At 44.5% G+C, this 14,314-nt stretch overlaps 1 protein-coding gene across 1 annotated transcript; it reads left to right on the forward strand.

The window, feature by feature from the left end:
- Positions 1 to 11,978: 11,978 nt before the first annotated feature.
- C5H12orf76 (chromosome 5 C12orf76 homolog) lies at positions 11,979 to 13,580 on the forward strand. Its single transcript, XM_063457074.1, has 2 exons — positions 11,979 to 12,200; positions 13,074 to 13,580. Exons 1-2 carry the CDS (start codon positions 12,083 to 12,085, stop codon positions 13,157 to 13,159), a joined length of 204 nt encoding a protein of 67 aa, XP_063313144.1. The 5' UTR covers positions 11,979 to 12,082; the 3' UTR covers positions 13,160 to 13,580.
- Positions 13,581 to 14,314: the final 734 nt, after the last annotated feature.

Here is a 14,314-nt window from a genome sequence, read left to right on the forward strand (position 1 = left end):
ATCGCCGGTAGTGCTGGTACCCAAAAAGGACGGCACGACACGTTTCTGTGTCGACTACCGGAGGCTAAATGACAAAACGGTGTCTGATGCCTATCCGATGCCCCGGATAGACGAGTTGCTGGATAAGATGGCACGGGGTCAGTATCTCACTACTATAGATCTATGTAAGGGATACTGGCAGATTCCGCTAGCCAAGGATGCCATCCCTAAGTCGGCGTTTGTCACCCCGTTTGGCTTGTATCAATTTCGAGTCATGCCATTCGGGATGAAAAACGCTCCGGCGACAGTTTCAGCGGATGGTAGATCGGCTACTGGATGGATTTCAGGAATACGCCTGTGCCTACTTAGACGATATAGCTATATTCAGTCAGACCTGGGCCGAGCATCTACAACACATAGGGGCCATACTAGATCGCATTGGAGAGGCAGGGTTGACGCTGAAACCCAGTAAATGTCATATAGGGATGGCAGAGGTGCAGTACTTGGGCCACCGGGTGGGAAGCGGGCGACAGAAACCCGAACCAGCTAAAGTGGAAGCGGTAGCTAAATGGCCGACCCCTAGAACGAAAACCCAGGTGTTAGCATTTCTGGGTACCGCCGGGTACTATAGAAAGTTTGTACCCAATTATAGCGCCCTGGCCAAACCCCTGACTGACTTGACCCGTAAGAATCTTCCTCGACTGGTTGTCTGGGCCCCAGAGTGTGAACAGGCATTCCAACAACTAAAAACTGCACTAATTAATGCTCCCGTACTTGCTGCTCCTGATCCAACTAAACGATTTCTTGTTCACACAGACGCTTCAATGTTTGGATTGGGGGCAGTGCTGAGCCAAGTTGGAACTGATGGCGGCGAACACCCCGTAGCATACTTGAGCCGAAAGCTATTACCACGAGAAGTAAGCTACGCCGCCATTGAGATGGAGTGCCTGGCCGTGGTGTGGGCCCTTAAGAAATTACAGCCCTATTTGTATGGACAACCTTTCTCCCTACTCACAGATCACAACCCGTTGGTGTGGCTTAATCGTGTAGCAGGAGACAACGGCCGGCTGCTGCGCTGGAGTTTGGCGCTGCAGCCCTTTGACTTTACAATACACTATCGCCCAGGGAAGCAAAACGGTAACGCCGACGAGTTATCTAGACAAACTGAACTTGAAAAGTGATCTGTGAGTACTTTCCCGGACCTCCCCAAGCCGATCCGTTGGGATCAGACTGTGTATGCCGGCTTGATTCTGGGGGAGCATTGTGGCAAACCTAGCCACTATTGAACTATAATATGGGAAGGTTGTCTGGAGGCTGTAATATGTGCCATGTATATTTGCTGTGTATGTGTTATGTTATGTTGATTCGCATGCTGGCAGCCGTAAGCTACCAGCATACAGGTACTTCGTTCGGCGAACAGCGGCAATCTAAGCCGTTCGCCGAACGAATAAGGGCCCCCCTGGTAGATCACACACTTATGGTCGTGTGGCGCTTGTTAACCGATTGCAACAATGTTGCAATCAGTAATTATAGACTATTCTGGGTGGCCGTCGTTCGACTACCGACCATGCGGCGGTCGGCCATCTTGGATTCGTCTATTTGGCAGCGGTGTTTGGTCGTCGAGTGCCTGGAACTAAAAACGGCTACTCGATGATGCGAACACCGCTGCACTTCCAAGCCATTCGGGAGCCCGGTTTTCGGTAGAATCGTTCCCCTAGATATGTTCGACAGAGTGAGGGGAACTTCTATGTGAAGCTAGATTTGTGCGGCGTTCGGTCAATTCAGCTGGGATCAGAGCGGTATTCTCACGAAAGGTGCGCTCCGACCCCAGCTATCTACCGAACGTTCGGTCATCTCAAAGTACCGAATATTGTGGAAAATATGTATTTTAAAGTAAATTGTCGGTTCTGCTGCACGAGGGGATAATCCACTTAATCGTCCATTTTAGTGGGAGTATCCTTCTCGTGCAGCAATGCCTGTTGGGAAAAGAACAATGCATGTTGGGAGAAATCCCCTGAATTATCTGTAAGGAAACCCCTTGCATGGGGAACTGCTTAAATATGCCAGCTTGTGAATAAACTTAGTTGACTCCCAAACTGTGTTTCGTCCGGTTATTGGGAGGATTTGGGGACTTGCCTTACTTTTCAGCGCTGACTGTGGATTTACTCGTGGAACCAGCGGAGATCGTGGTCTTTAATACCTGCCCTCCGCTACAATAGGGTAGGCGTTTTTCACCGTTATATTGTTCAGACCCCTGTAGTCTATACATGGCCTTAGGTCACCCTCCTTTTTGGCAACGAAAAAGAAACCAGCCCCAGCAGGAGAGGAGGACCTTCTGATAAAACCTTTACTTACGGCATCCTGTATGTACTCCTCCATGACCTGGTTCTCTTTTTCGGAAAGAGGATATACCTTACCCCTAGGTGGCATAGTACCCGGTAAGAGGTTTATGGCACAATCATATTCACGGTGCGGGGGCAGTTTATCTGCCTCCCTTTTTTCAAAGACCTTTGCTAGGTCTGCATACACAGGAGGGACAGAAACAGAAAGTGGTTTGGCTGTGGGCACATTAAGCAAGCTAACAGGACAAACACGGGTCATACAAGCTCTTTGACAAGATTTCCCCCAGGAGAGAATCTCCAAACAACCCCAATCAATCATTGGGTTGTGTTTAACCAACCAGGGGAAGCCCAAAACGATAGAGGCTGTAGGAGAGTCGATTATTTGAAAGGACGACCTTTCTTTGTGCAAGGCACCCACAGACATAACCAGTTCTTGGGTCTCATGGGTCGCCAGAGGTTTTTCCAGTGGTCTACCGTCTATGGCCTCCACGGCCAAGGGAGTAACCTTTTGGATCAGAGTCAAAGATGCGGTTTTAGCAAAACTCTCATCCATAAGATTGTCAGCAGCCTCTGAATCTATCAAGGCTTTGGTAGTCACAGTAGTATTCCTAACTAAAAGGGTAACCGTAATAAACGGTCTAGCAATGGGGACATGAGGGGAAAAGGACATAACACCCGAGGCCGACCCCTCTTTAGGCCTTAGGTGCTGAAGTTTTCCCTGCAATTCAGGGCAGGTTCTTAGAAGATGTCACCTTTTCCCACAGTAAAAGCATAACCCTTCCCTTCTTTGATATGATTTTTCAACCTCAGTTAACCCAGTAGCACCCAATTGCATGGGTTCAGTGGGAGGTTGGTTAGAAGGGGGTAATGCTAGTAGCGCAGTATTGGTCAAAGCAGGTACCACCTGTGTATTCATACGCCTCTGACTACGTCTCTCTCTAATACGATTATCAATACGGATGATATAATCAATAAGATCACCCAGAAGGACAGGCAATTCCCTCGACGCTATTTAATCCAGGATGTAAGTGGCCAAACCCTCCTGGAATGCTGTTACGAGAGCGTCATTATACCAAACCACTTCAGCTGCTAAAGTGCGGAATTCAATAGTGTAATCCGCTACCGATCTGTTCCCTTGTCGAACCCTAAGCAGAGCTTTGCCAGCAGAAGCAGCCCTACCGGGTAGATCGAAAGTACGTTTAAAGGTTGTCAAAAACTCAGCAAAGAAGGTAGGGGACGTATTCTCCCATATGGGATTAGCCCATGCTAAAGCTCTCCCGGAAAGATGGTTAATAAGGAAAGCAATCTTAGTTCTATCAGTGGGATAGGAACGAGGATTCATCACCAAATGGATACCAATTTGGTTGAGGAACCACGACATAATGCCGGATCACCATTATAAAGCAGTGGTGGCGTCATCATATGCACTACATGAGCAGGAACAGGTACTGGCGTTGTAGTAACTGCTTCTTGGACACCAGGCTGCAAGTGAGCAGTACGAGCCAGTATGGTTGGTAAAGCCTGAGCAAATTGGTCCATACGGTGGTCTAAACCATCCATTCTAGCTTCCTGATTAACCAATAACTGTTCCATTTTGGCCCTGTTGTAATGTCACGATTCCGGGATCCAAACACGCTAAAACACACACAGAAAAGGTGCAGTACCGGACCTTAGAGTGGCCGGGCTAAGCACACAAAGAATAGACAGGAGACAAGCCGAGTAAGGGGAACCAGAAGACAGAATAACGAGAGACAAGCCGAGGTCAAAGGGTAAGAGAAAGTCACAAAGTCAGATAAACAAGCCAGAGTACGTAACCAGAGAGTAACACCAATTCAGTAGCAATACAAGCAAGCAAAGACCACAACAGGGCAGAGAGGAACAGGAAAGGTAAGTATTTAAATCCATAGGTTAATTCTGATTGGATAATTTCCAATCAGAATTAACAATCACACGTGGGAGATATCTAGACCTCCCACTGTGATTGAGGCACTGTGCCTTTAATGCCGGGCCAGGTGGCTGACCCCGGCGTTTATTAAAATGGGCGGTCTCCCGCTGCCGCTGGGGGACGTAGAGGAAGACGCGGGCGGCATCCGTGGCTGGGAGGATGCCGCCCACCGAGCGCACGCCAGGAAGGGGACCGCGGACAGCTGGAGGGTGAGTGCCGCGAGCAGACTGCAGCCTCCCCTCGCAGCCGCCTGCGGGATCCTGACACATTGACCATTTCCATTTCATTAGGAAAGTGAAATGTTACACTACTGATATAACAAATATATTAGAGACATTAGGATTGATACCAATTCTTATAGCTACTGCTTCGAGTCCTGCAGGTGACTAGATCCATTTGCAGGAGAAGGACAAACAATGCTTCTAGTTTGAGGTCAAGTTTATCCACAATATCCAAGCATTGTGTTATTTGGGTCCCCACCTCCACTACTTCCAGCTTTGTATCTGAGTTAAACTTTGCTCATTGGCTAAGAGCAATCAGCTGACACTCTAGGGCAATGAGCTAGCCATGTACTGCAGGGGTTAGCACAGGCAAGCTAATGGATGTTCTTGCTTTGGTGCTTCCGGTAGTAGTGGAGGTGGGAAGTGGAGACTAGCGTATCCCAGGTAAGAAGTCATACTTGTCTAAATGCTTTGAATTACAATGTGTGGCACCAGGGCACCAGTGGCATCATAATCACTAAAGTGTGCTGTAGTGGTTATGGTAGTTGGAGTGTTCCTGTAACTCATTTGGGTGAGGCACAATCAAAAATATTGCTGAAGTGAAAAACAGTTTGCTTTAATGATGTTGAGTGGTGGCAATGGCCAGCGTGGTAGTGTATCAATGTGCTGATCCAGAGGACATTAGCCTGCTAGTGTTTCACACTCACCAGCGCTAATTTTCCCATTTAAATATTGTTCTGACAATTAATTGATTAAAACTATGAGTAAGTGCTGGTGAGAACACACAAACCTATCAATTAGGTCTAAGAATCTGCACAGTATCTTTCTACCTAGTTAACTGCTGCCAATATGAAAATTTTACTTTCATAAACGATATAGAATGAATGTTAACTAGACATTGGCATGAGTGCATTATTTCAGTCCCAAGCTTAATTGTCAAGTGGATCCCCCTCCCAGCAGTCAGCGGCTCAATTCCCAATACCCCTTTGTCAGGTAAAACTTTTTTTTTCACACATCATTTTTAAAATGATCAATTATTCAGATGACTTTTCTGTTTTTTACAGATGTGCTCTTTTCTGGAAGTAATTGGATTACAAATATGTGACAGTGCTTAGTTTGTTGTAGTTGTTCAACTGTTGGACTAGACAATTTCATGCTTTCAAGCAAATAATAACAAAAGGTTCCATGAGAGAGTCTTAACATCTCGATTCCACCCAGTGAGACAGTTTACCATTCAGGTGGTGTAGGGAGAGTATGAAGTGCTTGGGTAGATGGGCACATCCAGACCCTTCTCGACTCTACAGACTCAATTTTCCAACTTCCCTTCATTATTGGAACTCACAATATACATCCTGGTTTGGAGAGATACATGCAATCAAATGAACATCCTTCCCAGGATAAAATATCTTCTACAAACCATACAGATAGATATTCACTACTCTTTCTTTTCATCCATGACCTTTGTCATACACACATACGTATGGAGACAAAAAGCTCCATGCCTCCACTTGGAATAATTGTACCTTCCAAAACAAGGGGGTACAGGTCTTCCCTCTGGCACAAAATACTATGAGGCAACCTATCTATCAATTGGCATGTACTCCCTTCCTGTGCCCTTTGGATTAACCTTGATTTAGAAGAGTCCAGTGGCTCATTTCTAGCTACAGTTTGGGTAGGCCAGACTCAGATTCTTAGTCTCTTCACCAACATCCTTTTATCAGCCTCAATCTTTAAAGTTTGGCTCACGTGCAGATTAAAATACTGTTTTGCAAAGTTGAAAAAAACAAAAGAAAAAATCTACCAGAAATTGTGTGCTCTGAATGTGAGTCTATAAGATAAAACTTAACTTTTAATCAATATCTTGAATATCAGAAAAATATGAGAGACTAACAAAAATGAATAAAAACAGTCAAATGGAAAGTACAGTCCTCTATAATAGGGGACAAACATGGTTTAACAACATGAATATCTCACTAGGATCCTGGAAGTAAACTAAGTATGCAAATGTACATGAATGTAATACTGTCCAGTTTGTTAAATTACACGGTTTCAAAGGTATAGAGGAAAAGGGGAAAATTCCACAAAGGTATATCTCCTAATATTGAATCTAATGTGCCTCTGAGGGCACCCTATGGGTTCTCTACTTAACAGGATGGATAAATTCAATGCAACATGGCTCCCCTGCAGGGCCAGATTAAGACCCCAGTGGGCCTGGTGCTGACAATTATGATGGGGCCTAATTACAGAAACTTATCGACCAAAAATACTAAAACAGTCATACCTCCCAAGAGTCATGTATCTGATGGAGTTGGTGTTGGAGGGAAACTCAAAGGATGCAGCTATAAGAAAACACATACTCTATGCTAATCTCTTTATCTAATTAATGCTTTCATCTTTCAAGTAAATCCATACCCCATAACAGCAGTGTCCATGGGCGGGGTAAAAGGGTGCACCACTGACGCGAATCACGTGACCAGAACTGCCAAAAGGGGCAAACATGCCCAGAAAGGGGGCATGTCTGTCCAAAGAATTGGAAGGCCAGCCTGGCATCAGTGTCCCTATGTATCACAGTGCCAATGTCCCCATGTCGCCCAGTCCCCTAGTCTCCCAGTGTCTGTGTCCCCATTTCTCCCAGTGTCCCCATGTCTTAGTGTGTCCTGTGTCACTAGGATACTAGGGGACACTGAGAGACATGGGGGCACTTGTGAATACAGACATGGGGACACTGGGAGGCATGATGACATTGAGATATTTGGGGACACTAAGGACACAGAGACATGGGGACACAGACACTGGGAGACATGGGGACACTGGGACACTGGCTGGGAGACATAGGGACACTGGGAGACATGGGGACACAGACACTAGCTGGGAGTCATGGGGACATTGAGAGACATGGGGACACAGAGACATGGGGACACTGGGAGACATGGGGCACTTGTGGACATAGACATGGGGACACAGACATTTGGGGACACTGGGAGACATGGGGACACTAAGGACATAGAGACATGGGGACACAGACACTGAGAGACATGGGAACACTGAGACACTATGGACACTGGCTGGGAAACATAGGGACACTGGGAGACATGGGGACAGTGGTTGGGAGTCATGGGGACACTGGGAGACATGGGGACATTGAGAGACATGGGGACACTGAGAGACAAGGGGACACTGAGAGACATGGGGACACAGAGACAAGGGGACACAGAGACATGGGGACACAGATACTGGGAGACTAGGGGACACTGGGAGCCATGGTGACACAGACATTTGGGGAAATTAAGACACTAGGGACACTGAAAGACATAGGGACACAGACACTAGGGACACTGGCTGGGAGGCATGGGGACACAGACACTTGAGGACACTGGGAGACATGGGGCACTTGTGGACATAGACATGGGGACACTGAGACATTTGGGGACACTGGGAGACATTGGGACACTAAGGACACAGAGACATGGGGACACAGACACTGGGAGACATGGGGACACTGAGACACTGGTTGGGAGACACAGGGACACTGGAAGACATGGGGACACTGAGACACTGGCTGGGAGACATAGGGACACTGGGAGATATGGGGACACAGACACTGGCTGGGAGTCATGGGGACACTGAGAGATATGGGGACACTGAGAGAAATGTGTCCACATGTCTCCCTGCTGCCTTTCCCCCATCCTTCACATACCTGAGCTGTAGTCTGTCTCTGCAGGCTGGGAGCTGCTGTCTGGACTCTCACGGATCAGTGAGAAGAGAGAGGCAGGGAGATGCTGTATACAAATAAGATAAATTGGCGCAAGATTCAACCTACTAGACAAAAAAATATATTAAAATATTATATATGATATTATATACCAATACAATAAAATAAGCAGCACCAGCAATGTACCCTGGTAAAGAGGTACCACGTAATACAGAAAAGAGAAAAGTGCTAGTGCGCTGAGAAATTTATATAGAGACACCTATAAAATCATCCAGTGACTCTCCAAATGTAAAATAGTGTTTAAAACAGAGACCCAAAAGACAAATATGTGCACCCAAATCACTGACACACATATACTTATAGCCTTATAGCCTGTCAATGTTGGTGGCTGGGTACTGTAATGAGGGAGACAAAAAACAGGGAGGGGGGACAATAGGAGGTACTCCTAGTGCATTAAAGTAAAAATATACAATATAAAACACATATATATAAAATCCCTATAGATAAAAAACTCACAAAAGTAGAGTGGTATAAGCCCCACTCACGGCTATCATGCCCAGGGAGGATCAGCCCCTTGGGTACGTGGGATCCGCAGAAAAAGTTCTTAGTGACCACTGTTATAGACGCAAAAATTTATTGGTATAATAATGAATTCCAAGTAATAAAACATAAAAATGGGTCAGTCCAGCCGCAAGCTCACCACACCAAATCGATCAGAAACAGGGATAGATGTTAAAAACGTGAGTCTCTGCTCCTGTTCACTCCTGTTTCGAGGTGCCTCTTGCCGGTAGATGTTTCCCAGTCACTTCCGTGTGCGTCAAATGCCGTGGTCACGTGACGCGTTTCGCCCCGCCTCTTGGGGCTTTCTCAAACGAGATGCTGTAACTTCCTATCCCTGCCTCTCTCCACACACAGTGACCCCTACTGGCCGGTGCTGGTATTGCAGAGTAATCGCCGTTTATACGGCATTTGTATTGCCGGTATTACTGCAGTACCGTCATGGCCAGGCAGCCTCCAATACCAGTTGTGCCTTAAAATACCAGTCAGGTGGTAAACCTAAGAGTAGTCTGTAAAAAAAAAAAACTTTTTTTTTTTTTTTACAATGGGCCTATTCCATGGGCCTGGGCCTGGAGCTGCAGCTCCATCAGCCCCTATGTTAATCCGGCCCTGCTCCCCTGGCTCTCTTACATGGCCAGGTTGGAGAATCTGTCATGAGACCCTCCATGAGATATTTGTGTTCCCTTGTGTGGGGCTACCTCCCCCAACCCTTTATTTCTCCAATCCCTACCTTTTTTCTTTCTCTCCCTTCGCACTTTTGCCTCATCCTCCCTCCTTTATTTCTCCTTCCCCTCTTTTCTTGCTTCGTCATGTCCAACACTCTCCCACTCCCTTAATGCCAGTTGACATGTGTAAAATGTTCTCTTTCCATGTTCTTCCACTCTGGACTCTGCTGTTATTTGTACATGTTGCCTTGTTTGCATATATTACCCTACCCAACCTTGTAATCCCTTATTAGTGTACCTTACTACTTTGCCATCTATAAATCCTCATCAAACACTGATTGACAAAAAAAAAAGTTCTACGAGATGCAGCAGCATCAATGTAACAGGACATGTGTGTGTATATGAGTACATTAAAGATGTAAAAGTTGATAAGTGACCAGAAAAAAAAGAGAAACAAAGAGGGGAAAGAAACTATATTGTATCCAGCTGTTGCCTTAATAAAAAAGTTCACATCAAACAAATAAGAAAAACCAACAAGGAATATACTCTAAAAACAAGCTCAGCGAAAAAAGGACTTAGATTGGATGGGACTGGGCAGAGTGAGGCATCTATGAAATTATTTTTTATTACATAGTCATATACAGTTAAAAATATTATTGTGTATTACAGTTTTCTAATACGGAATTTTGTTTTGGAATGCTGATTATTTAATAAAAAATAAAAAAAAAAAGATAAGAAAGATTAAAATACCAAAAAAGTGAATGGCATGTTTAGAAAATCTATTTATTTTTTTTTAGAAAAAAATTGTCCCCAAATGCTTATTCAATCAAGGGAAGCCCAGGGGTTATTTGGAAGAAAGAATTGCAGAGCCAAGCAATTTGAAGTTCAAAGACAAGATATGCCCTGATTTATGAAAAGCCATAAATCAGAATTGAAATATAAAAAATGTGCTCTATTTTACCATGACAAATAGTACCCACTGGGGGCTAATGTTCCTTACAGGATTTAACCCCTTCAGGACACGTGGATTAGTCAAATCCGATGACAGTTCAAGCATGCCATCTGTCATGAAGAGGTGAATAATTGAATATTGTATCTACAACCTTACATTTGGGCTGTACAACGCTGTCACTTCTAATTGTATATTGCATCGCATAGGATTCTATCACCTTCTGTGAAAATTAACTTTACTGTGCACTAGTTGGTAGAAGTTATTTGTCCGTGTTTCCAGATCTGCTAGTTTAGCCTAGGTGAAGTCTCCTTGACATACTATTTCGTGAAAGACCTTATATCAGATGGCATTATCTACCGCATACCTCCCAACATTCCAGCATTTCAAATGGACAAAGAGAGACACTTGCATTTTAGGAGTGTGAGTGAGGGGTATGGATAGGGGTGGGGCTGTTCTGAGTAATTTTAGAAGACTTAGTAATAACATTTCTTAAAATTTAAATGTCATTTAGAATAAGAACAATGTATCCTATTTAACCCCTCAAGGACCAAACATCTGGAATAAAAGGGAATCATGACATGTCACACATGTTATGTGTCCTTAAGGGGTTAAACAGATTTATTGCAGGTTAAAGGGTTACGCCAATCCTTATTTATCGTTCTTCCTTTTACTTTACAGTGCCCTCCTGTGCACATGTTTCATTGGTCCCCTTCCCTTATTATTACTGTTGAAAGCTCTGTAAAATAGAGATAGCTCTAACCTGTAATCCAGCACCGGGCGATGCTCTTCCTCAACCTGTCTCTCTGAGGTCCAATGAAATGCTTGCCATAGAGAAGAATTGATTGGACCATTCTCATCAGTTCAGAGCGCTGGTGTGTGCTCTGATATGGGAGGGAAGGGCTTGTGAGGGAGTAAGTGGCTGAGGGAATTACAGATAAACCCCCCCAAAACAGACAAATATTAAGAAATGGAATGAGGCAGGGGCCGGGGACATGAAATCTTCCCCTTGCAGTTTGCGCTGACAACAGACGTAATTAACATTAAGCTGCCTGGAACAAAGTTCTGGGCTGCCTCAGTCACATCTGCAGGGGATGCTACTAGCCCCAGACACAAAAGTGCAGATTATTCTGTATATACAGGTTTCAAGCTGAAGCACTGCTCATACAGATTCCTTGCTCCATGACCGTTTCTGTAAGCAGGAGTGGTCATGTAGGTTGGTTTAACCCTTTTAGGATAGTTTAGTGTGAGTAATATTGTTATGGAGCTCTGTTATACACTCCACCGCACACCATCAATATGGAGCTCCTAGAAAAGAGGGACATTAGGTTAAAAAAGATGGACAGAGTAATTTGAGCCCCCAAAAAGGGACTGTCCCTCCTAAATAGGGACACCTGGGAGGTATATATTATTGTGTAAATTCTCCTCTGAGACAATTATTTATATCTCACATCACATACATACATTAAAAGGAAGGTGTCATCACCCCATTACAAGGCTGCATGTATGTACACCCCTCCCACCCCTCCATCCCATCCCTTTCCCCCCATTAAGAAGGCTGTATCACCCCACTGAGATGCTATGGGTATCACCCCAATCAGCAGGCAGGTCCAGTCTCCTCCCAGTCAGGTTACAGCTCTCCTCCTCCCTGCTCTCTGTTGCTGCTGATGGTGCAGGAAGGAGGAGGAGGAGGTGGACTTGGGGCCCAGGCATGGTGATGGAGCTGGTGCTGCTCTCCCTGGCGATGTGTGTGGCCGAGTCCCAGGCCCAGGCGGATGTCACCCCGGCTCAGTTCAGACCCTATGTCGTGCTGCTCAAACAGAACATGGGTGAGAGCTATGATAGTGTGATACCCCCGGGTGGGCTGGGGGAGGGGGGACTGGACATGGTACACGTGTGGCTGGCTGGTGGTGATGTGAGGAGCATTACTGGGTTCTCACACATGCAGTAGCGCAGTACATGACGGGGAGCAGGTAGCTTGCATGGTCTGGAGATGCTCTATGGGTGGATCTGTCAGAAGAGCAGGGGCTGGGGGGCTGCTGGCCATCATATAGCAACATGGAAACAGGTTCAATATGTCAACAAAAGGCAGGCTGGGAGCTAGGTTTAACAGGGTTAAAACAAAATTAACCCAAAATGCTTCTAGCATTTTCTGAGACACGATTTGATGGAAAGAACGAAAAATACTAAATAAACATAAAGCTTTTGAAGTCACAGATGTGCTGTGTAAGATGTTTCCACCCATATACTTATATACCTTTCATTGCTATGATTATCATTGGACAGTTAGTTATCCACCCCTCATGCATTTGGAAATCATTTTGCTCCACATTAATGCCCCACCTCAGAGGGGTATATATTATTAATCAGATATGAGCTGTGCTGGGTAATGTTAACCAATATGCATGGGATTTGGGTTGGGCTGGTACATAAATCACCTGCCTAGGCTGCAGGGATGTGAAATTGAATGGAAAAAGGAAACTGGTGTTGTTTCCTTTTTTTAGGGGGGAGGGGGGAGACGTTTTTTTAATTTTCTAATAACTTTATTATTTTTCAAAGGGCATTGCCATATCCACTCGCATTTCCAGAGTGTTGGTATGACTAAATATTGTGGTCCCAAATATGACTCAAGTTTTTTTTTAACTACATTTTAATATTCAGCAGGATTATTTTGTAACATTACTTATGTTTCTGTATTTCAGTATTGCTGGGAAGCATTCTAAGCATATTGTTAATTGCAATGATCATTTTGGCGGTGTGTGTCTACAAGCCCATCAGACGAAGGTAGAGACAACGATGGATTGAGATCCAATCAATTCACGCAGGACTTTAAAACAGACTGTGTCCTCTTATGACTAACTGTCGAAGTGATCTACATCAAGAATGAATCCCTATCCAAATCCTATAATGCCAGGACGTTATCTTGAAGGGCCAGTATTATTTACACTACAGTATTACTACACTGGATACGCAAGTTATGATATATCACTCAAACAATGATAATTATAACCAATTTTGACTTAAAGTAAACATGAATTTTTGTTTTTTATTATATGTAATAAACCATGAATACTACTCCAACAATCATACATGCATACATACAAATATTAAATAGTATGTTATCTTTCTACACAGACTTTACAGACTTTACTACCAGACCAAAATATCTACGCAATAAATAATCTACCATTTTGATTTATTTTACCAAACCCTCAAAGAGCTATTTGTGTATTTTGGGTGACAATTGGCTGGGCTTTAATCAGTATTATATGTATATGTGCGTATATCTATTATATATATTACAGAGCTGTTATTTTGCTCCTGGTCTTATATCAATCTCCTTGAGATGTAGTTTATCTTTTAATAAACCATATAATGTAATCAACATGTCATTCTCAGATATCTTGATAAAAGTCACTTCTGAGACTGAACCCTTGATCACATATTATGCAACTAAAGAATAAATGGTTTTCTACTTTGATTGATATCATTAGACCCACTAGTGCTCTCATTTAGTGGCCTACCTGTTTTACGACGGCTCGCACTTACGACCAGGCGGAAGTGCGAGCCATCGTGGGCACTCCCTGCTCTGGTGCGCATATCTATGTTCGGGGAAGTTTCCCTGAACATAAACGAACGCATCAGAACAGGGAATCCCTTAACTCCTCACTTACCGACCAATTCGTTCTACAACCGGGTCGTAGGAACGGAACCCGGTCGGGAAGGGAGAAGTGTCTGTATAGCTTTATCTAAGTTAACACAGTATTTCAATGCATCGCCTGGCTTACCATTGTTCAAAGGGGGCCTCTTTAAGTTATCATTGTTTAAAAGCACAGTTTATCCAACCAAAGTACATTAAGGCACATTCAGTAAGTGCACTTTCACAAATGCTGTCACATGCAAGTGTTGGGCGTCTCAGAAAAATGCCCCACCTGTGTCCCTG

The sequence above is a fragment of the Pelobates fuscus genome, chromosome 5, assembly GCF_036172605.1.
Source record: "Pelobates fuscus isolate aPelFus1 chromosome 5, aPelFus1.pri, whole genome shotgun sequence".
Taxonomy (NCBI): Eukaryota; Metazoa; Chordata; class Amphibia; order Anura; family Pelobatidae; genus Pelobates; species Pelobates fuscus.

Coding starts and splice junctions, on each gene's coding strand:
- C5H12orf76 (XM_063457074.1), top strand. CDS start 12,083: ATGGTGATGGAGCTGGTGCTGCTCTCCCTGGCGATGTGTGTGGCCGAG. Junction 12,201..13,073: donor GCTGCTCAAACAGAACATGG/GTGAGAGCTATG, acceptor TCTGTATTTCAG/TATTGCTGGGAAGCATTCTA.